Below are 21,611 nucleotides of genomic sequence, written 5' to 3'. Positions count from 1 at the left end.
AGAAAGATCCAGAAAGATCTGCCATAAAACCCAAGCCCAAAGCAGGTGAGTTGTGTCGCCCAGAGACTGGGACTGGGAACGCCCCAGGAAGGCTGTGGATGAGCAGAGAGTCACAGGCCGGGATGAGCAGGAAGACATGAAAGGTTCTGAACGGCTTGCGGGGCGCGGGGAGGGACTGCCTAGGAAAAGCACAGGACGCAGGGCAGCGCCAGGCACGCCCGGTGTCTAGGAAGGTGTCTAGGGAAGCCGGGGAGGCGCCTGGTTTGACGGGCTGTACGGCCCCGCCCACGCACTTCCGGGCACGACCTGGACATCCGGGCTACGCGTCGCCGGAAGCGGAAGTGGCCGGAGTCGGAAGCGGCGGCCGTCGCAGCGGCGGCCCGGAGGGGCGGTGTCCGGCGCGTCCAGCGTGTCCGGCGGGTCCAACCGGGTCCGGCGGCGGGGTTCGTCGGGCCGGGGCGCGGCGCCATGAAGCTCTACAGCCTCGGCGTTCTTTACAAAGGCGACCCCAAGGTGGTGCTGCTGAAGAACGCGCACGACGTGTCGTCCTTCAGCTTCTTCCAGCGCTCCAGGTGCGCGGGTGGGTGGGTGGCTGATTGGGCTCGGGGTCGGGGGTCAGGGGTCAGGGGTCACTCTGGGCCCCGATCCCGGCTTCGGCCTCGGGTCGCCTCTTCCCGAAGCTGCCTTTTGTTTGCTTTTCCTGCCCGCCCCAGTGATGACGACTCGGAGCCCTAGTGATGATGATGACAGTGCCGGGTGCAGGGATGATGCCTCAAGACATTTCGGGCCTTTGCTGCTTGCTGGCCTCGGGGTCCCCACCCCCGTCCCCACTGAGGCTTGGTTTGCAGGGCACAGGCGCCTGCCCAGGCTTGGTTCATTGGCCATCAGGTGTTGCCACAACTCGCCGGCTCCAGTTGGACCGTGGGCGGAGTTGAAGGAGGGGAAGCGTCCCCTGTTCTGCTGGACTCAGCCGTGCCCGGCTACCTGCACCTCTTAGGCGCATCTGCTGCTGCTGCTGCTGCTGCTGCTGCTGCTACGCGCTCCGTGGGCGTGGGCCGTGCCAGCGGGATCCAGCACAGACGTTGGGGAGGGATTGTTGGTTCTCGTCCCGGTGCTGCATCTGAGGCCCTTCTCGAAGGAGCCTCTCTTTCAGGACCCCCCTGTTCATTCTTTGCTTTGTGCCTTATCATGTCCCGGCCCCGTGGGTGCTGAAGATTGGGGATCCACCCCCCACTTCTGAGATGAAACCCCACTACCCCGAGACAGGCCCATCCATCTCCAGGAGTGCCCGCGAAAGCAGCACATATTCTGGCTGAGCTCATGGTTTTTCTGGTTCTGCTGCCTCAAGCTGGTCGCTCAGTCGATGCACTTCCCCTGGTTTCCCAACTCCTTTGGCTCTGTTGGAGGGTCCAGACAGCCAAGGCACTTAGTTCCTTGTCTGAGCACAGCCCTGCTCTATCTGCCTTTCCTCTACTCTCTTGTTTGGAGACCTTTACAAGATTGTTTTGATCGTTTCATGATGCTGATTGCTTAGTCAGGCATTGTGGTAAGCTTTCCGTCGTGAACTCAGGCTTCATGGCAAACCCTGATTTTATATCTGGAGCGCCGAGCAAGCAGTGCCTTGCCTAGGTCACACATATCCTAAGGGACACAGTGTCTGTGGAAACGCCTCTAAGTTTAAGTGGGGTGAGTGTTGAACTCTCCTGGCTGCACTCATGGCATGGTTGAGAGTGTGCAACTCACTATGACCACTTTTTCCTTCCTTTGCCCACCCTGCTCATGCCTATGCTTTTTAGCTTTGGCTATGTCTGTAGTGGGCCAAGAGGCTTCCTTCTAGCCTCTGTGCCAGGTCTATCTTCCCTGTTTTGGCTAACCGTAGCCTTTGGGCCCTCCCTGAGTGGCCAGCAGAGCCGAGCCCTGCCCTCTGGTTCTGTCAGCCTCCTGCGATGTCAGGCATATGCCTGAGTTTTCAGTAAATTACCATTTATCTGGCTTCTTGGAAGCTCTTGGCCTTGAGGACAGAAACTGACTTGTTTCTTCCCTGTGTTCCACCTCAGACTCCAACCAACGTGTAGAAAATACCCCCGAAGGCAAGGCAGCGGGCAGACACTCAGTGGTCTGTGATGGTCCACGTATTTGTTTTTTTGTTTTGTTTTGTTTTTTGGTTTTGGTTTTGGTTTTGGATTTTTTTTGGTTTTTGGGTCACACCCAGCCGCGCTCAGGGGTTACTCCTGGCTCTATGCTCAGAAATTGCCCTTGGCAGGCTGGGGGGGACCATATGGGATGCCGGGATTTGAACCACCGTCTTTTTGCATGAAAGGCAAATGCCTTACCTCCATGTTATCTCTCCAGCCCCGTCCATGTATTTGTTATCTTTGCTCTCGGAGCCCTAATAGTTGTTGCCAGCATCATTACTTTATTACTTTATTAAGGTTGGGAAGGAGACCCCAGAGTACTGTAGTATTGAGATACAGAGATCACTTTGCATTATATTGGGACGGGGAGACAGGACCAAATAACTTTGCTGTGTTCCTTAGTGTCTCGGAATTCATGACCTTCACCAGCCAACTCATCGTGGAGCGCTCACAGAAAGGCAGCCGTGCGTCGGTCCGGCAAGAAGGTGAGTGAGTGAGGGTAGGAGCAGCAGCCCACAACTGCTGCCTCACTCTTTTCCTCTTCCCCTTTACCTGTTACACCAAGACTTTTCCCAGATTTTGAAGCTGCCTGGTTAGTCCATCCAGAGCTCAGGCTCACTCGAGTTTAGTGCTTGAATCTCTGGAGCTTGGAACTCCAGAGAAGATTCACAGCTGCCCACTGCAGGCCTGCTGGGCTCCTACATTTGACCCTCTAAAAACTTGCTATGCCTTTTTTTTTTTCCAGATCAAAGCATTTTATTGGGGAAGGTCTTTGGGGGAGGATAAGTCAATGTCCTCGGCAAGCAAGAATCTCCGAGCCATACAGCCACAGCAAAAAGCTATACCTTCTCTTTTTGCATAATTTTCATTGCCTGTGAGGCATTTGTTTATAAATCTGTAGATTGTATGTGAGCCTACTCAGGCAAAATGGAGTCCTTTACCCTTAGTACTGACCTGGCCACACGCTGAGGAGGAACTGTATAATCTGACTCTCGGCCGCAGTGTTGTATGCTTGGGCCTCACCCATTCTTAAGGGTGCCCTCCCTTGATGGCATCCCAGACTTAAGACAGGGTCTTGGATGGGAAGGCCTCTGCGTTCCTCAAACGACCTTCTTGTCCATTTAACTATTTTTGGGTCACATCCTCAGTTCACCTAAGCCTAGCTTCTCAGGCCAGGAGCTTGTGCACTTTGACCACAAACTGGAACCCGATTCTTTGTTTTTTATCAATGTCTTTGGGTTTTTTTGTTTGTTTGTTTCGGTTTTTGGGTCATACCCAGTGGCACTCCGGGGTTATTCCTGGCTTGCACTCAGAAATCAGTCCTGGCAGGGCCTTGGAGAGATAGCATGGAGGTAGGGCATTTGCCTTGTATGCAGGACGGTGGTTTGAATTCCGGCATCCCATATGGTCCCCAAAGCCTGCCAGGAGTGATTTCTGAGTGTAGAGTCAGGAGTAACCTCTGAGCACTGCCAGATGTGACCCAAAAACCAAAATAAAATAAAACAAAATAAAATAAAATAAATCGCTCCTGGCACAGTGGACCATATGGGATGCCATGATTCAAACCACCATTTGTCCTGAATTGACTGCATGCAAGGCAAGCCCTACTGCAGTGCTCTTTCCAGCCCTCTTCACTGTCTGCTTTTTATTATTATTATTATATTTTAATTTTATTTTATCTTGTTGAAACCATTGTGATTTACAAAGCCCTTCATAGTTGGGTTTCAGACATACAATGAATCAGGGCCAATCCACCACCAGTGTTGATCTCCCTCCCCAGAGAGAGATTCAAGCACCATCCTTTGCCACCATCACCACCCCCCTCCCCCCTCCCCCCAGTATAACAGACTCATTTAAAGTTTAGACTTTTTAAAGTTTGGGTCTCTTGATTTTATTTTTGTTGACTTTGGCTTGTTCTATTCTTTTTTGTTTTATCTCTACTGATGCACAATTCTTTAAGAATCGAACATTCTAGAGAGTTTTGTGAGGGACCCCTGAGCTTCTTCCTGTTCAGTTAATCTGTTTTCTGTTTTCACCTGATTCCAGGAGGCTAGCATTTTCTCCTCTTGTGTGTTGGAGATCTTCTGGGGAAGAGGAGGGATAGGGTACTTCCTAGAGGCTCTGTGGAGTCCCTTTCTAAGTGTGAGGCTAGTTCTGGGCCAGTATTGTACCTCGGGAGCCTGATGCAGCCTGTGCCATCCAGAATTCAGAGGCTACTCTTTGGAGCTTTTCCATTAGCTCTGCCGTGTGCCCCCAGTTCGTAGGTCACACAACTGTAGGCCCTCTGTGGCACAAGGGCCTGAGCCCCACAGAGGTGGGAACAGACTTTGAGGGCCTGAGATCCCGCTTGTTCCACTAGGGGCGCCCAAGGACCGAGTGGCCTGGAATAGCCCCTGCTTAATGGGGTTCCTTTCCCCAATTCTGCAGCCTTGGGCCTGATTCACGTCCTGGCCTTCCTCACTCTGGTAGAGCTGACTGGAGGAAAGCATCCCCCCTTAGCTTGGCAAGTGGCACGGGAGACTGGCCAATTTGGAGGGGAAATCTGACCTGCCTCCCATCTCTCCTGTTCCTCACCTGGTGCTGTTGTCTGTAGGTTACTTATGCCATGTGTATGTGCGGCCTGACTGCTTAGCCGGGGTGGCCATTGCCGACAGCGAATACCCCTCTCGAGTGGCTTTCACCCTTCTGGAGAAGGTATGTTGGGAATTGGCCAGTCTGACTGGCAGGGCCCAGGCAGGAAGGGATTAGTTTGCCCAGCACAGCCTTCCCTGCACTTACACCAGGTAGTGACCTGGTACCCCGGCCTAGGTCCTCCCTGCCACTGACCACTGCTGGCAGCCCAGGGATCCCCATCTTTGACTCTGTACCCCCTCCCTGAAAGTGCCTCGGCCTGGTCCTCCTCCTGCCTCTCTCCCTCCGCCCTCAGTTGCTGGGACTTGCAGATTTTTGTGGAGCCCTACCTACCTGGCTGGCCCCTCCATTTTGCTCTGGTCCTCCCACATCCCAGCCCTTCTTGACTCATCTGGATTTTTTGTTTTTTGTTTTTTTTGGTTTGTTTGTTTTTTTTTGTTTGTTTTTTTGTTTTTTGAGTCACACCCGGCAGCACTCAGTGGTCACTCCTGGCTCTATGCTCAGAAATCGCTCCTGGCAGGCCCGGGGAACCATATGGGATGCCTGGATTTGAACCACCGTCCTTGTGCATGCAAGGCAAATACCTTACCTCCATGCTATCTCTCTGGCCCCAGCCAGAAGTTTTGAGGGTTTGAAGGGTATGGTATTTTTTGTTTTGATTTGGCACCTATATCCTGTAGTGTTCAGGGGTCACACCCACAGGTGCTCAGGGGATCAGGCATCTCTGGCCTTCAAACTTGGACCTACCATGCCAAGCCTGCACCCACCCTTGTCACTTTTCCTCTTCCTGTTCCCCCCACCCATAGTATTGCTGTTGCACTGCACTTGCCCGTCCATCCTATATTCAGAGAGATGCACCTGCATGAGTCCTGCTCCAGGCAGGTACAGCTCTTCTGCTTGCTGCACCCAGACACTGACCAGTGCTTGCTAACTGTACTCAGGGATGAGTTTGGGACATAGTGTTCAGTCGTATCACTCAAAACCAACTGTCCTCAGACTCCATGTTTCAGCCCCCAGAGTTTTCCCATGCTGTGAATCATGAAGTCTCATGATTACTGAGATCCAAAGACCTAAACTCCCTTTGTGAAGAATTGTGTTTGGGGAAATTAGCAGGAAGTTTGGGGTTGTTTGTTGCAGCAGAACTCATGCTGCGCCATCATGTGACCACTGGAATGGCATAGTCTATTAAAAAAATACCTTTGAGGCTAGGCAGGCTCAGTTCCCAGGACTGAGTGGAGGAACTGGGACGGGATTTCCCTGCAGCCCTTGTTCTCTTCATGACTTCCTCAGCCCCACCTCAGGTTTTGGCCTCTTTAGGGATGAGCTGCAGTCCCCTTGAATAGGGAAGTGCCATTTCACGAGTTGCTGTGTCTGCAGGTCCTGGATGAGTTCTCGAAGCAGGTCGAGAGGATAGACTGGCCCTGTGGGTCCCCTCAGACCATCACCTATGCAGGCCTGGAGGACTATCTCAGCAAGTACCAGGTAGGGAGCACCAGTGTTCTGTGGAGCTCAGTGGGACCATAGGAGGTGGAGTGAAAACACCAGCCATGGAACTGCCCACCTGGGACTCCTCCACTGTTGTGTTTGGTTTCTGGGGGTGGGAGTACTCCCAAGGAGGTGCCAAAGAAACCTTCCAGACCATTCTTAGTGATTGGTCCTGGAGCAGCTAGACCAGGACTCACTGTGGTGCTCCAGAAATGTGTCTCCCACGCCCTTTGGTTCCCAGATTTCACTAGGGCTGACACTGACAAGTACTGCACCTCCCCTCCCCTGGATCTTTCTTCAGCCCCTTGTATGTTTGGAAAAAATTTCCTCGAGGCCACTTTAGGTGGTGCTGAGGGGCTATTAGAAATGGTGAGGAAGGATGACAGGGCACCCCCACAAGCTGTGCTCCTCCCCCTGAGCATCTCTTGTGACACACACACAACGCACACACGCACGCACAAATGCTCACTCAATGTTTGACTGTTCCTCAGCAGCCACTGCAGCCCTGACATTGTCCTTATTCCCTTGCCAGAATCCCCGAGAAGCTGACCCCATGACGAAAGTGCAGGCAGAATTAGACGAGACCAAAATCATCCTGGTAAGTGAAGCTGAGGGAGCCCAGGCTGCAGGAAGATCTGCTGGGCCCAAGCACACAGTCACTGCCAGCCCATGAGGCACCCTCTCAAAATTGCAGGTGTGGATCCTATGGGGTGCCAGGAATCAAACCCAGGTCAGCAGTATGCAAGGCAAGCACCCTCCCTGCTGTGCTATCACTCCAGCCCCTAAAACTCTCTCTGTTGTTTTGTTTGGGGCCATAGCTCGCAATACTCAAGACACTCCTGGCTCTCTGCTCAGGAACCATGTGGAGTGCCAGGGGTTGAACAGGTGGGCTACATGCAAAGCGAGTGCCCTCTCCATCGTGCTCGATCATTCTGGTCCAGACATTAGATCGGTATAAGACATCTATGTTGCTCCACTACCCATGGATTTGGCACATTACTGCTCTTTCTGCATTTTTTCACTTATTAACTCCCTTAAGAGGGGTCCTGAGGGGCCTCTGAAACTGCCTGGAGAAGACTCAGGTTGTGGACAGAGTTCTAGAGCAGCAGTATCTCTGCCAAAGAGGGTCTGGGAGGGCCCTGGATCCATAGGGAACTTTCCACAAACATGAGAGAGGGGCCCAGTCCATGCTAGCCAGGGCAGGACTCCATCAGGCCCTGTCTGTGGGTAACTGAGCACAGCACCCACTTCTGTTCTTATTAGCACAACACCATGGAGTCCTTGTTGGAGCGTGGCGAGAAGCTTGATGATCTGGTATCCAAATCAGAGGTGCTGGGGATCCAGTCAAAAGCCTTCTACAAAACGGTGAGTTGCCCTGAGTGCTGTGGGGACCCGTCTTTCCCCAGGACACTTACCACAAAACAGTGATATGTGGGGAGATCCCGGGAGCTCTGTCATGGTGTGGCTCACTAGAGCACCACCCCATCCCCCTGGTCCTGTCCCCTCAGAGCTGAAGGCACCATTGTATCTCCATGCTTCTGTTCGCTCCTAGATGAAGGCACCACCCTTTCCCCTTGTCCTGTCCCAGGACAGTTGAGGGCCCATTTCCTGGTCATGGGGCTCCCTGTTTCTGCTGTCTCTTGCCCAGTCAGGCCTGTCCATGAGCATCAGTATTCTTGGCTGGGTGGTGACTCAGGGCTCCAGTGCTCACTGTTCCTGTGGGACTCTGCATTGCCTCCTGGTAGAGCTCTGGAGCACTGTCAGACCTGGGCCCAGGTAGGAAGGCAGGTCCAACATGAGGGCCTATCACCCTCTGGTCACCCTGAGAAGTGACCTGTTGGGACACTGGGGGAGGGGACAAAGTCAAGTCCTAAGCCAAGGCCTTGGTGCCAGACTTCACTACTGGCATTCCTGGGGGCACACAGGCTGATCTTGGGGCTGGGGCCAGCACTTCTTCAACTGCCCTTGTCTTTCTGAAGGCCCGGAAGCAGAATTCGTGCTGTGCCATCATGTGACCACTGGAGTGGCACCATCATTGGCATCTGGACGGCAACCCCAGAGGACAGAGCTGCTGCTCGGGAGATGTGAGGGGCAGATGCGCCTTTCATTCCAGAGCTGTGGGGAGGAGCCATGGGATAGAGGAAGGGACCTGGGTGGGGGATATTGGAATTCGTATGTCTAGTGATTTTTTGAAAGGTAATTGTGAGCCCAAAAGCAGTGTCTTTGGGGCCAAATGAAACCATAAATTTCTCAGACTCATGTAGATACCGAACAACTTTCTGCACTTCCCGTGAGACACCGCCGGTGAGGGAGAGCAGTGCGGGGCCTCGGTGCTTGGATGCCTGGGTGGCCCCAGATGTGCACTCCATCCTGGGAATACTTCCAGCTTCCATGTGTCCCTTTCCTGTTCACACTCCAATAGGACCAGGAGAGGGCAGAGCTTCTTGAAGATGTCTCTAAAGGGGTAGTGGGCAGAGCCAAGGCCAACCATGAACCCAGCAGGGCCTCTCCCAGAGCCCTTCCTGGCCTTCAGCGCTGTCCTGGGAAGGGGCCGAGTCTTGGCTTGCCCTTGGTCTTTCCTCACATCTGCTTTCCCTCTGCCCCGGGCAGCAGGGTCATAGGTCGACCCCTCTCCCCCAGGTCTGCCTGTTCTTAGAACAGCCTCTCCAGTGTCCTCTGCCACTGAGCGCCCAGAATCCTGCTCTGTCCCGCTGTGCTTCCTAAGGACACAGGCTGCTGGGGGAAGGTGCTGCCTTTGGCCTGCCAGAAGTTGGGCTCTGCACAGTCCCTGACCAGCACACCCCCTGGACTCACCTTCTCGCTGCCTTTTCTATGGGCACTGCGCTGACCCCTTGAGTCACCTGCCCACCTGATTTTCTACTGCCAGATCCCTAGGAGCCACAAACCTGCTCTCACCTTGTGGCAGGTGTGGGGGCATATCCTTGGGGGGGGGGGCCAGAGCAGTGGTGGGCCAGGCCAGATACAACCTACCAGGAATCAGTTGGTGTAGATATACTAAGAACTGTGGCCTAGCTGCTCTGGGAAAGGGGTTCCAATCAGGATAAAACTGTCTTTTGAAATTCCAAAAACGGTTCTGTGATTTCTTTGGACCTCAAGGGCACATGTCTAGAGAGGGATTCTGCTCCAAGCCCCTTCCTTGGTCTTGGCAGTTCTGGCAAGAACTAGGTGAAGGCACCCCACCAATAAGTGCTGCTGAGCCTTACCTGGGGGAGTCCCCCCAAAAAAACAGGGAGACTGGCAAAAAGGGGTGCAGGGAGCTGAACAGACACTGGGGGCACCACTTCCTAGCTGCATGGCCTGAAGGTGTCTAGCTGGATTTGGCTTCTCCATGGGGGGCTGGCTGGGTCACCCTCAGTGACCTCCCCAGGAGCTGCAGGACTTGGCCAGCAGGGAGCCTCATTTGAAAAGGCTCCTCTGATTACACTGATAGAAGCCGCGGCCTACATATTCCAGGAGATGCCTCCACAAGGGCCACTGGCCTACATTCTCCCGGCTGCCACCTGCCTTCAGCCTGCAGGAGCTGGACTGAAGCTACCCAGCTGGGGAGGAACACAATGCCCTAGGTGGCCTTGGGGGGCCACTCAGTTTCTGGAAGGCCCTGTCCAGCCCATGCATACAACGCGATGGCGATGAGACCACGTCAGGTGACCTAGGTGATCTCAGCTTCACACACTGTACCTGGAACAGAAGAGGCCACCACAGACCTCTGCACCCACAGGCCACTCCTGCACCAACTTGGCGCAGTCAGCCCTCACTGTGCAAGGAACAGGCAGGTGCAGAGCTCAAGGGACTAGACAACTGGTTCCCCCATGGTGGGGCCTCATCTACCCATGACCTTCAGCACTTCTTTGCCTGTTGTGGGCTCCTTTCAGCCTTAACATCCTCTCCCAGCGGTCACTGCTCTGCTGCCTTTAGTGACCACCATGCACCTGCTCAGGCTCTCAGGAGCAGGCAGGGAGAGGGGTGTTCAACCCACGGGCTGTACATCTGGGAGGAGATGGGAGGGAAGCCCCCACACTCAGACCAAGCTCCATCCTTCTGGCTCAGCAGAACTGAGAACTGGTGAATGATGGAGTACAGGGTTGTGGGACATCTGCCCGGTGACACCCATAGGGAGACCTCATGTCCTTGCATGCTGTCTGCCTCCTTAGGCTTGCCCACCTCTGGCTTCTCGAACCAGCCCAGGACACTGGGCCCACGTGGGATGGAGGTGCCAGGCTGCACGCACAGCGCTTTGTCCTTTTATTTGCAGTTTCCCGAGACAGAACAAAATAAGTTTTGTACACTTACAAGGCTCAGAAAGAAAAGACAATGAAACTCAGCAAAAAGAGGGAGTGGAGGGAGAGGCCGGCCAGCACCGCCACCGCCACATGGCAGATGGGGTCAGGACAGTGGCGTGGCTGCTTGGGAAGGGTCATGCAAAAGAATGAGCCCCAGAAAAAAGGCCCCCAAAGGGTCCAGGACAGGCAGGGCTGTGGGGACTGGTGGGAGCAGAGGAGCCCCAGGAGATGAGTGGTGGCCAGGCCCACGCTGTGCGTGATGAGCCCTGTCAGATGGTTACCCTGTGTCCATGGGGGAGAGGGTGGGAGGTGGGTGAGTGTCCACTGTTTTTCATGGACGGTCCCCTTAGAAGTCAGCACCCCCGTGTCCTGTCCCCACTCTGTGCCTCTCCCTTGGCTCGGTTTGTGGGGGCAAGAGAAAGAAAATCCTTGTTAAAAATTATGTCAGCGAGTCCTGGGGGCAGCAGGTCCCGCCTTTCTGCAGTCTTTACCCCGACCACAGCCCCATGTGCCCCAGTGGACAGTGTCAGCCCACCCTTCGTGCATTGCCACCTGCATGCCCGGAGGCCCCCTTCTTTCCTCGGCTGGTCCCCATTATACAATGAAGCGTCTCAGGGGTTTCCGAGAGCTCAGCCTGACCATCTCTGTCCTGTACCAGCTCCCCCTGCAGCTCCAAACGCCACCTCAGCAAGCACCTCTCAGGGCCCCAGCACCACCTCCTATGCTTCCATCCTTCATCCTGCAGTACGGCCTGCCCGGCCTGGGAACAGGGGCCAGGGGCTGGTGGGGAGACAGACATGCTCTTGAGCGGCCCCATGGGCTGGGGAGGGGTGAGCAGAGAAGGGAAAGCCCCCAAACAGGCAATGAGGCTGGGACAAGGGCCCTGCCCACCCCCCACAGGGCTGCAGCCAACAAAGGGAACTAAGGCGTTTCTCCTTCGCACCTCCCCACCCCCACAAGGGCCTGAGCTGGGAGGTCTGGGCCAGCGAGGACTTGGAGACCTGGGGCATGGGAAGGAAGGTCCGGGAAGCAGGAGGGACAGCAGCCCCGCAAGCACCCCGCAGCCCCTGCCCAAGACAGCCGGCTTGTAGGTGCAGCCATGCAGGTGGGGGGAGGGGGCTGCGGTGCCTGGGGTGGGCACTACACCACGCAACAGGCCCTGGATGGACAAGTTCGCGGGGGGCTGTCCTCGGTGGCCAGGAGCAGACGGACACACGTGGAATGGGACAGAGCAGCCAGTTGGTTCAAAACCCCACAAACGCCAGTGATTTTTACAGCTTGATCTGGATGAAGTTTTGTTGTTTTCTTTCCTCAATTCATCCAGCATTAATTTTGTTGTGGTTGTCGCTGTCATCTCTTTTTTTGTTTTTAAAAAGAAATTACATCTGGTCTTGGTTTTCTGCAGACACGGCACCAGGGGAGGAAGGAGGCAGACACGAACATGCGACAGGCAGGCCTGCAACCGAGGGCAGGCAGCTCCGAACATCCGTCTGTCCCGAAGCCCAAGCGGTTCTGAAACGGGACCCGGGGTAGCAGGGGTCAGTGGCTAGTCAGAGGCTGCAGCCCTACGCGCACCCCCGGTTGGTGGGAGCCCAACACAGCCCTCCGCTCACCTTCACTGCAGCGGGGCCACGGGAGCACCCGAGCAGTGGAAATGGACGTTCTGCCACTTGCCCTCGCGGCGGTGCCACACGCGGGTCTCTTCGGACTGGCTGGTGCGGGGCCGGCCCTGCCCGTCGATGTACTGCGTGAGGCGGATGTAGGCGATGCACGCGGCATCTTCGCCAATCACGTGCACATGCGGGTTCAGGATGGTCGTGTGGATTGGCTTGCTATTCTTGGCGAGCACTGTGGGCGAGCAGGCGGGCAGGCACTTGGCACCCTGAGACCCCCCAGGGCGCTGTCCCCACCTTCCCTGGTCGGGAGGGCTGGGAGTGTCAAGGGCTATTCCAGTGGACCAGCATGACAGGTGGGACCTGGGAGGCCCAAGTAGGGCAGGGGGCCAGAACTTCTGGTTCAGGGGGTCATGGGGCTCTTGGAGCAAGGCCTCCAGTCCAGCCACACCCTTCCATAGGCTCCTCCCTTAAGGCTCAGTTTAACCATAGGTCCTGCCCCTTACCCAAGGCTTTGCCCCTTATTCACAGTTTCTGCCCTTTAAAGCTTGGCTTTAACTAAGACACTGCCCCTTACAGGTCCCCCCACTTAACCATAAGCTCCTTCCCCTTCTCCAGGTCTCAGCCCCTAACTCACGGTTCTCAAAGTAGAATCTGTGGAAGTCCATTCCTTCCACTAGGTTGCCCAGAGCTTCGGGTTCAAATGAGGTCAGGCCTGGGTCGCAGATTTTCCTGGGGGCCACACCCACATGATGGGGTCAGAGTGGGCTCTGAGCCCTTCCTTCCACCCCTGCTCTCCCAGGACTCCAGCCCATGGCCCAGCAGGGCATCCACTCACGCATAGGCCTCAAAGTCCCCGTTGTTCACAGCCTCGATGAGCTGCTCCGTGATCTTGATGATCTCCTGCTTCCTCGCTGCAGGGACAGGACAATGACCACTCGGCCCGGCCCCACCCAGCTCAGCCATTGGCACCGCCTACAGCTCCCACCCTCAGCACCACCAGCTTTTCTCTGAGTTTCCTTATTGGACAACAGAGGCCTGTCCACGGCACCAAATGTCTGCAAGATGTCAGGGGTGGGAACACAGGTGCCCACAGTCCTGGGGCTGTGCATTCCTGTCTGTGCCCTGCCCACCGAGCATCCCCTACACACATCCAACCATGCTGGGGTGGGGGGATTTGGAAAGAACCTCATGTGAGACTCAGGTACAGCAGAAGGAAGCAGCCTTTTACTGGAATCCAGCAGCTAGCGTGTCCCTCCCCAGGTCTCTGTCTGTGTCCTGCATAAAGCCCGCCCTCCAGTCTCAGCTCTCCTGCAGCCACCTCAAAGCGCCTACCCTGTGACCTCTGTTGAAGTCAGGCCCAAACCCCACTAGACCCTGGGAAGTCTGACCATAGTCTCCATCCATGCAGGATGTTCTCATTGTGCAGAAGAGGTGAAGATCAAGCAGCCCACACCACTGGCTCCCAGGTTGCCGTGTTCAGACAGGCCTTTAGGGACGGGCTGAGGGTCCTGCTCCCTCCCTCTCCTCACGCCCCCACCTCTACTCCAGACTACTGAGGTCCTGAGTCAAGTGCTTCACCATGACCATGCACAAGAATGCAGTCAGCACCACATACGCACGTGTACATGCACACACACAGGTACACACAGCCAGCACTGCACACACACAGGAATGCATAGCCAGAACACACACACACACATGGGAACACACAGCCAGCACCACACACATGGAAATGCACAGTCAGTATCCACACATACACACATGCACAACCAACATTGCACTGTACATACACAGGCATACATACATGGTGAGCTCCTGTCTACCTGAGATGTACATGGCCCCCAAAAACATTCCCCAGGGCACCCAGAGCCCTGCCCCCCTGGAGTGCCTGTCCAGCCCTTGCTGCCCAGCAGGACACAGCGGTGCTGGGAAGCATCATCTTCTACTGCAGGCACCATCTGACCACATACTGGCTGTGACCAGCTACCAGCCCCAAAGGGGAGCCCCCATGTGCTTCTGCATTAAGTGTCACTCCCTAGGGCTCACCCCACAGGGCCCTGTCCCCAGAGGGAACGTGCTGGCACTGGGGTCCAACAGTGACTCGAGAAAAGCCTTAGGACAGCAGCATGACTGCACACAGCCACCTGCATGTGTGTGCATCGTGTGGACATGTATGTGTGTGCGTATACGTGTATGTGTATACGCTAATGTGTGCTTGTGTCTATGTGTGCGCCTATGCATGTGCCCATAAGTTTGCATGGTTGACTCCTGGTCGAATGCTGTTTCCCCATCTCCCCTTTGCACATCAACCTGTGGTTCCAGGGAGCTGGCAGGGACCAGCCCCACTTCTTCACACACATGTCCACACAGGAACACACATACACACACTTCTCCTTTTGCATCCCTAGATGCACTTTGGCTCAGGGCAGCCTGGACCCTGAAGGCCTCCAAATGGACCTGGGAACTGGCCCCCAAGAAAGGAGTATAACCTCCGTCCCTGCCCTTGACCCCCTACTCCCACTTCTTGCCCATCCTTGGCCACCCCTCATCCCCGCTGAGATGATGCTGGGGCCTCAGCGTCTGATGTTGCTCCCCATCGCCTCCCCGACCCTGCTCCTGTGCTCAGCCCCTGCCATCTTGAGCCCCCTGCACCTGCCAGCCACACGTCTGAACACACCTGCAGCCCCCAAATCCTGTAGACCGTGGGGCTCTGCCCAGGACCCCTGAGCAGTCATCCTGGGAGTTCTGGGAGCCTTCAGAGCCGCCCTACCCTCTTCTCTCCCAGATGCAGAGCTCCCCCGGGAGTGTAGGGGAGGTGGATGAGATGCCTGAGGATGGGGCAGAGGGGCTCAACCGACCCCCTCCTACCCTGCGCCCCGTGCCCTGCTCCCGTACCCACTCACCCAGCCACTCTGCAGCCATGCCCAGCCCTGCAGCCTCCTGGGGCAGCCTGTGGCCCCAGCCCGAGTCATCAATCCCTGTAAGCGACACCTCTATGCTGGCAGGTGGCTATGGCGGCTCCGCCCTGCCCAGCAGGGGCACCCCAGGGTGCCTGCCTGCCCTTTACAAGCACCTCGCATGGCCGCCAGCCTGCACTTCCACTTGTTCTTTGTTCCACTAGGAACAAACCTAGTCCGGCATCAAGAGATGCCGAGTGTGATGACCACTGTGTGGGGTCAGCACGCGCCTTTGGCCACAGCCTGTCTCCTGAGGTGCAGGGAGCCCTCAGCACCAGTTCTGCCCCCCCATGCTGACCTCTCCCACTGCAGCAGGGGAGCCCCTGGGAATGGCCAGCAGGGCCCCCCAAGCTGCTACTTACTCGGGGTGGGTGGGGGGCCAGGGAGAGCTGGAGGCAGGCAGGCCAGGGGGCCCTCAGCGTCTGGGGTCCCTGAGCCCCTTCTCATGGAGCTCAGGAGGTCAGAGATCCTGGGGGCTGGGGAACAGACAGAGGGGGACACAGAAGGGGCACAGGCCGGAGCTGTGATGCTGAGCAAGTCCGGGGAATGCAGGGGATACAGGGGGTAAAAACAGGATGGGCAGAGGGGAGCATGGAAGGATGGGGTACAGGGCAGAACACAATCGGCACAGGAGGTAAGGACAGATGGGATTTGGAGGTGCAGGGAACAAAAGGAATGGAGGGTTCCCATTGTGGGATCATGGGGGCTGGAAGCAAGGTCTGAGCCATCAGGGGGCGCCAAGGCCCAGGCAGAGGGAAGGCAGCCACTGGGGGGTGGGGGGGGGCTGTGGAGGGAGCAGGCATGAGAGAGCCTTGGGGGAACCCAAGGACTGAGCAGGAAAGGTCTCAGCCATAGGATTGTGAAGTGACCTCAGAACCTCAGAGCCCTGGGAGGCCTGAGCTGGACACAGTGCAGGAAGGAGTTGGGCAACCATGGAGGGCTGTGCTGAGGGGGAAGCAGGAAGAGGCTCGAGGTGCCCAGAGCTAGCACAGGTGCGTGGCCAGGGGGCATGCCCAGAGCTAGCCCAGGAGCGTGGCGGGGTGCAGCTGCAGTGTTCGGGCAGGAGCTGCTGTGCCCTTGGCAGCAGGCAACAGGTTGAATGGATGCTACTTACACGGGCTTGGCAAGGGGCCCTCAGCGTCTGGGGTCCCTGAGCCCCTCCTCACGGAGCTCAGGAGATCAGAGATCCTGGGGGCTGGGTGAACAGACAGAGGAGGACATAGGGGACAGACAGACGCAAGGCAGACGGCAACAGGAAGGGCTGGAGGGAGGAAGAGGCGGCTCTCACCCTGCCCTGCCACTGAGCGGCACAAAGGGAGCTGGGCCAGGCACTCAGAAAGACCTCGGGGTGAGCAGGGCCCAGGGAACCAGAGGCCTGAACCAGCCAGGACCTGGCCAGCTCTGGGAGACACACATGGGGCGACTCCAGATATCGTGGCGCTGGGGCCGGCGCGCTCCCCAGGGAACCCCAAAGTGGCAGATTCTGGGGCTCCCTGTGCTGTGCCAGACTTGGGCCTGAGTGGGCCCTGAGGGTGGTAGCCACCAGGCTCAGAACAGAGGCCAGGTCCTGCTGTAGGTGACCAATGTACTCTTGCCTGCTGCATGGGGTGCCAGGGCCAGCTGGGCCCAGGAAGGAGGCTGGAAGGCCAGTGTGGAAGGTCCCCAAGCCCAAGAGCCACTCTGCCCATGCTCACAGCCACTCCAGGACCCTCCATAGGGTGGCCCTGTGGGTATTTGCAGAGCAGCCCTATGTGGCCCAGGCTGGGCCTCAGATCTCTTTGGGAGGCCAAGGCCCAAGCATGAGGCAAGTCAGACTGGACATGCAGGCGGGGTCCCAGCAGGCAGCCCTGAGGCCTGAGCATGGAAGTGCCCCTCTGGCCTGCCCAGTGATGCCAGCCTTAAACTGAAACCAACCTCAACATGCTTTGGGAAGGGGTGCAGTGCAGAGAGCAGACTTCCCGTCCCCCACCCCAACCCACCCCCACCCCAAGCCCTGCACCTGGGCCAGGCCCCTGCTGCTAGCAGCCTGGACCTCGGAGCTGAGGTGGCCCTGAGCCACACAATGGGGCAAGGGCGCCCTCCTCTGGCCTGGCCCAGGCCCCTTCTGGCCCCAGGTGGCCCCTGTGAGGCCCAGCAGGGCCACACAATACCTTTTGTGTCTTCATCCTCGATGGTGGTGTGGGTGCTGTCAGAAGACTCCTGGGGGATGGGCACAGTGTTAGTGCTGAGGTTTACCTGACCCCATCCCCACCCCAGGCAGGGCAGGAGAAACTGAAGAGCCCAGCTTTACTCTGCCCAGGCCTCCAGCACCCCAACTCCACAGCAGAAAGGGGCATCCTGGCAGGGCAGGTCTGTGCACTTTGCTCCTCTAGGCACCTGTGTCAGTTGCACCCATAGCCCCCCACAGGCCACAGACTGCTCCAGCAGTAGGACATGCCCACATCCCCTACAGTCCTGGGCACTGGCTCCTCAGAGGGGCTTTCTTTTGGGGTTGGGGGGATGTCACACCCAACAGTGCTCAGGGGTTGCTTCTGGCTCTTCTCTCAGAAATCATTCCTGGTTGGCCAGAGGACCATATGGGATGCTGGGATTCAAAGCATTTGTCCTGGATTGGCTGCGTGCAGCCCTTAGAGGGGACTTTCATGGGTCCCTCCTGTGTGCCCAGTGTGCTTACTCACTAACCACTATGTCCACGTAGTTGGCCCTACCTATACAGCCCATAGGGACAGCAACCCTGAGCCCAGATACAAGCTGAAGGGATTCTCTGGCCCTTCCTCGCACCCTGGTCAATCAGTGCCTTCGGTCCTCAAGTCCCAATGCTGCCAGGAACCACATGTGCTGAGGATCCTGAGAGTGGCTCTGGCCCCTGACCAACTGGGTCTCGTGCCCTTCCCTCCAGCACCCCAAGCCAGTCCCTTCCCTGACCCCAGTGAAATGCTGATGGGATGGATGTCAGAGCAGAGGGAGAGGAGGCCAGCAAGAGGCAGGCCGAGGGTCGCCTGGTGAGCAATGGGGAGGCCGTGAGGGTCTGAGAGCCCCCACCCTGCACCTGCCCAGTTCCAGGCCCACATAGCAGAGCTGGGAGTGCCCAGCAGGGGCAGGGCTGAAGCTGGGAATAGCCCTGGGAAGCCCCTGAGAAGTGCCCACATGTCTGTGCAGGACGGGGGAACTCAGCGCCTGGGCTTGAGCAGTAGGGGCAGGGGTGGGCTGGTGGGGGCAGCATGCGGCCATAGCCAGGCCAGTGGCTCTCGGTACCTTGATCCCGTCGGCGGGGTTATGAATGACGGTGGTTTGAGGCTCCTACAGAGAGAGAAGCGAGAGGGGAGAGAGGCCACGTGAGACCCCAGCGGTGGGAGCACAGTGAGAGGAGCATGGACTGTGGAGAGGCCCAAAGTCCAGGCAGGAGGAGCATAGCGGGTGGAGCACAGCAGGTGGAACACAGACTGTGGAGGCGGCCGCAGCCCGGGCAGCACATGGACAAGCAGGTGGCAGGCTCAGGGGATGATGGAGTGAACAAAGCACACCGCCTCTGTGGTCTGACCCTGGGCTGGGCATGGGTGGGCATAGTTTGGCACAGATTTGGAAATGTCATGGGGTGTAAGTGGCATATGAGATGGACGGGGCCTGAGAGGGGACTGGCTGGCAGGCCCTGGACCCTCCCCACGCCCAGCAGAGGCAGCCCCCAGTGCTCAGAGGCTAACAAGTCCTTGTGGGACCCAAGAGTGCTTCCTGACCTGCAGATGCCCAGGCAGCCCTACAGGCTGGGCCACGGGCCATAGGGTGCTGCCTGCAGAGGAGCAGTGAGGCCTGTCCCCACCACCATGAGGTGAGCACAGGGCGGGCACAGGCCCCACGCATGGCTATACTTGGAGGGAGCTCGGATCACCACCACATGTGCCCCAGCAGCGTCAAGAGGAGCTCAGGTCCACCAGCACTCCAGGCTTGCCCATCCCCTGCCTCATCTGGGCATGAGTCTAGGCCAAGGCAGCCCAAGAAGATCCCACTGATCCCAAGTCAATATGAACAGGAGCCAGGCCCGGCCCTCCCCAAGAGATCAACCCACCCCACACCTGAGGGCAGCACAGTGAGGCCAAGGCCCTGCCTGTTTGCCCACAGCACCTGACAGGAGGACACGGAGTCGGGGGCAGACGACAGGAAATGGGCAGGGGGTACCAGGAAGTAGGAGGTGAAAGGTCAGTAGCGAAAGGGACCGAGGAGTCAGTACCAGGTGAACGTCAGTACATGGGATCAGTATTTGGGGTCAGTATATGGAGGTCGGTACATGAGATTAGTACTTGGGGTCACTATATGGGGTCAGTGCAGGGGGGGTCAATATGGGGTCAGTAATGGAGGTCAGTACTCTGGGGTCAGTACATGGAGATCAGTATATAAAGGTCAGTATATGGGGTCAGTACTAAGTGCAGGTCAGTACATGGACGTCAGTATATTGGGGTCAATACATGAGGGCCAGTACATGAGGATCAGTAGATGGGGGTCAGTACCAGGTAAGGGTCAGTGGGGGAGTCATTGGGGGTATCAGTACCAGGGCAGCAGGAGGCAGCGTCCCCTTGGGGCTGGTGGCAGCTGTGCTGTTTTTGTTGCTGTTGGTCTGCGGCTGTAGAGTGGGAACATGAACAGGTGTTAGAGGAAAGAGGTTGAGGGGGGTGGGGGCAGCTACAGGGCTGGCTGGGGGGCTCACCTTCACCCCATCCGCCTTCTTGTTGAGGAGGCTCTTGGCTGCTGTGTGGGAGCAAAGGGTCCCGAGTGAGGGGGTCATGCTGGGGCCCTAACAAGCCCCTCCTAAAGGCCAGTCCAGGCCCTGGAACAAGCTCTTCCCTCCTACAGCCTCCAGGGGATCCCAAATTGCCCTGCTGACCCCTGGGCTTTGAGCAGAAACAGCTCCCCTCTGCCAGGGGCCCCCATCCTCAGGACAGGCAGGGGTCAGCGGGCTCCATTTCAGCCCTCACTTAGAAGCTCAGAGCTCCCCACTGCCAAGCCCAGCACCACCTGGCTCTTGGCTATGGGCAGGGGCAGATCCCAAAGGCCCCACGGCCTGGCTCACACCCCCTCAGTTCAGCCCTGGGGCTAGCCAGTTCCACCCTCCGTCGCTGACCCTCCACTCCCAGCACAACTGCTCCCTTGCAGGAAACTGAATGAGAGCTTACCTTGCACGAAGAGAAAGATGCAATGGGAACAGGGAGTGAGAGAGGAGAGAGAGAAAAGGTTTGTGGGTCAGGCCAGCGTGAAAACTGTGGGGCAGGGGTCAGAGGGTCCCGGGCAAGCAGGGGGGGACACAGCCTCTCCTGCTGCGGACATCCGACTGATGCCCCACGGGAAGACGGGCCTGTCATCGCAGACGGCCCATGCGGCCTGAGTGGACAGGCGCAGGAGACGGGGAGAGCAGGAAGAAGTGTGGGTCCTCACCCAGTCCGTGCCCCCTGCCCCGTGCCCACCTTGCCCTGTACCCATCCTTCCCCATGCCCGCTCTTTCTCATCTCCTCCTGCTCCATCCTTATCCCTGCTGCGGCCACCGAAGATACCAGGCAGGTCCCACTGTCTCAGAGACCGGAAGCCGCCATGCCAGACTGATCCCTGCTGACCCAACTGGCAGCTGCTCACACACACATCTGTGCCCACCGCTGAGTGGGGATGTGTAGCAAGTCAGCCCCTGAAGAGGTTGACTGATGGTGGGATGGAGGATGCAGTAAGTAGCCCCTGGCATCAGGCAGTTCCCTTTGCCGGCCTTCCTCCCCACACCCCAACTCAAGGCTCCCTCCAAGGGCAGTGCCAACCTGCCAGTGATCTTGCCACTCTATGGGGTCCTCCTGTGCCCACCTCTGCTGCACTCCAACGCCCACGATGTAGCGGCCTCTTCCCTCCCACAGTTCTAGCCCCTTCTTCCCTGGACCCCCACATCCTCAATATGAGCAGTTCTAGTGCCCGGCTGCTTGGGCATGGCTCACGAGCCTCCTGAGAGGAAGTGTCCAACCCATCTGGTGACCCTCAGGAGCAGAAGGGTCTCCGTGCAGGCAAGGGGAGCCCCATCCTGCACTGTCTGGAAGGTTCAGGCAGGCTGGATGGGATTTGGGAGCTGGGAGGGTGGACGGGAGAGGGGACTAGGAGGTTGAATTTTAAAGGAAACTAGGAATTGGACAGGCCAGAAGGAGTGGGTAAAATGGGGACAAAGGACAGTCATGGCCCCAGGGGTCCCCTTGGTCCTGATCTGGTTATGGCCCCCTTTCCATGCTGTGCTCCTCTCTCCCCAACTACTTAGACTCGGAGTCTGGGGCTATGGGGAACATATCCCGACCTGGAAGCCCCCTGCAGCTTACAGTCCTTCCCCCAGCCCCACATGCTTCCTGTGTGGGAGTAATGAATGCCCGATCCCGGACAGCCCGAGTTCTGTGGCTGCCCTGCCCACTACTCCCGCTGTGCCCAGGCGCTCAGCCCGGCTCTGCCCTCACAGCTAGGCAGAGAACAGACTCC

At 57.4% G+C, this 21,611-nt stretch overlaps 2 protein-coding genes across 15 annotated transcripts in view; one reads left to right on the top strand and one right to left on the bottom strand.

Annotated features, from left to right (window-relative positions):
- The first annotated feature begins 372 nt into the window (after positions 1-372).
- On the top strand, positions 373-9,340 carry YKT6 (YKT6 v-SNARE homolog). Of its 2 annotated transcripts, XM_049789674.1 has the most exons (7): positions 373-572; positions 2,538-2,620; positions 4,729-4,829; positions 6,144-6,248; positions 6,784-6,849; positions 7,515-7,616; positions 8,231-9,340. In XM_049789674.1, the coding sequence occupies exons 1-7, from the start codon at positions 469-471 to the stop codon at positions 8,264-8,266; spliced, it is 597 nt and encodes a 198-aa protein (XP_049645631.1). In that variant the 5' UTR covers positions 373-468; the 3' UTR covers positions 8,267-9,340. The 2 variants fall into 2 exon arrangements, with proteins under 2 accessions (XP_049645631.1, XP_049645630.1); XM_049789673.1 differs by lacking the exon at positions 8,231-9,340 and having other exon boundaries at positions 7,515-7,682.
- Positions 9,341-10,501: 1,161 nt separating this feature from the next.
- Positions 10,502-21,611, bottom strand: part of CAMK2B (calcium/calmodulin dependent protein kinase II beta) — a 70,258-nt gene continuing 59,148 nt past the window's right edge. For 3 of the 13 annotated variants that reach the window (XM_049789650.1, XM_049789641.1, XM_049789638.1), the window contains 10 exons: positions 19,825-19,862; positions 19,669-19,740; positions 18,381-18,425; positions 17,276-17,324; positions 16,240-16,386; positions 15,488-15,601; positions 13,004-13,079; positions 12,803-12,897; positions 12,166-12,400; positions 10,502-12,064 (listed from right to left, as the gene is read on the bottom strand). In XM_049789650.1, coding sequence (XP_049645607.1) covers positions 12,168-12,400; positions 12,803-12,897; positions 13,004-13,079; positions 15,488-15,601; positions 16,240-16,386; positions 17,276-17,324; positions 18,381-18,425; positions 19,669-19,740; positions 19,825-19,862 — 869 coding nt within the window. In that variant the 3' untranslated portion in view covers positions 10,502-12,064; positions 12,166-12,167. The remainder of the gene's footprint in view (positions 12,065-12,165; positions 12,401-12,802; positions 12,898-13,003; positions 13,080-15,487; positions 15,602-16,239; positions 16,387-17,275; positions 17,325-18,380; positions 18,426-19,668; positions 19,741-19,824; positions 19,863-21,611) is intronic. The other 10 variants (XM_049789643.1, XM_049789639.1, XM_049789647.1 and 7 more) reach the window with 7 other exon arrangements.

This window comes from Suncus etruscus, chromosome 15 (assembly GCF_024139225.1).
Source record: "Suncus etruscus isolate mSunEtr1 chromosome 15, mSunEtr1.pri.cur, whole genome shotgun sequence".
Taxonomy (NCBI): Eukaryota; Metazoa; Chordata; class Mammalia; order Eulipotyphla; family Soricidae; genus Suncus; species Suncus etruscus.
The sequence above is the reverse complement of the archived record's forward strand: the minus strand, read 5'-3'. Positions and strand labels throughout refer to the sequence as shown.

Bases quoted from the DNA above. Each gene is read 5' to 3' on its own strand.
- YKT6 (XM_049789673.1), top strand. From the start codon at position 469: ATGAAGCTCTACAGCCTCGGCGTTCTTTACAAAGGCGACCCCAAGGTG. The intron at 6,249-6,783 runs GTAGGGAGCACC...TTCCCTTGCCAG, and splicing joins ACTATCTCAGCAAGTACCAG to AATCCCCGAGAAGCTGACCC. The intron at 6,850-7,514 runs GTAAGTGAAGCT...TGTTCTTATTAG, and splicing joins ACGAGACCAAAATCATCCTG to CACAACACCATGGAGTCCTT.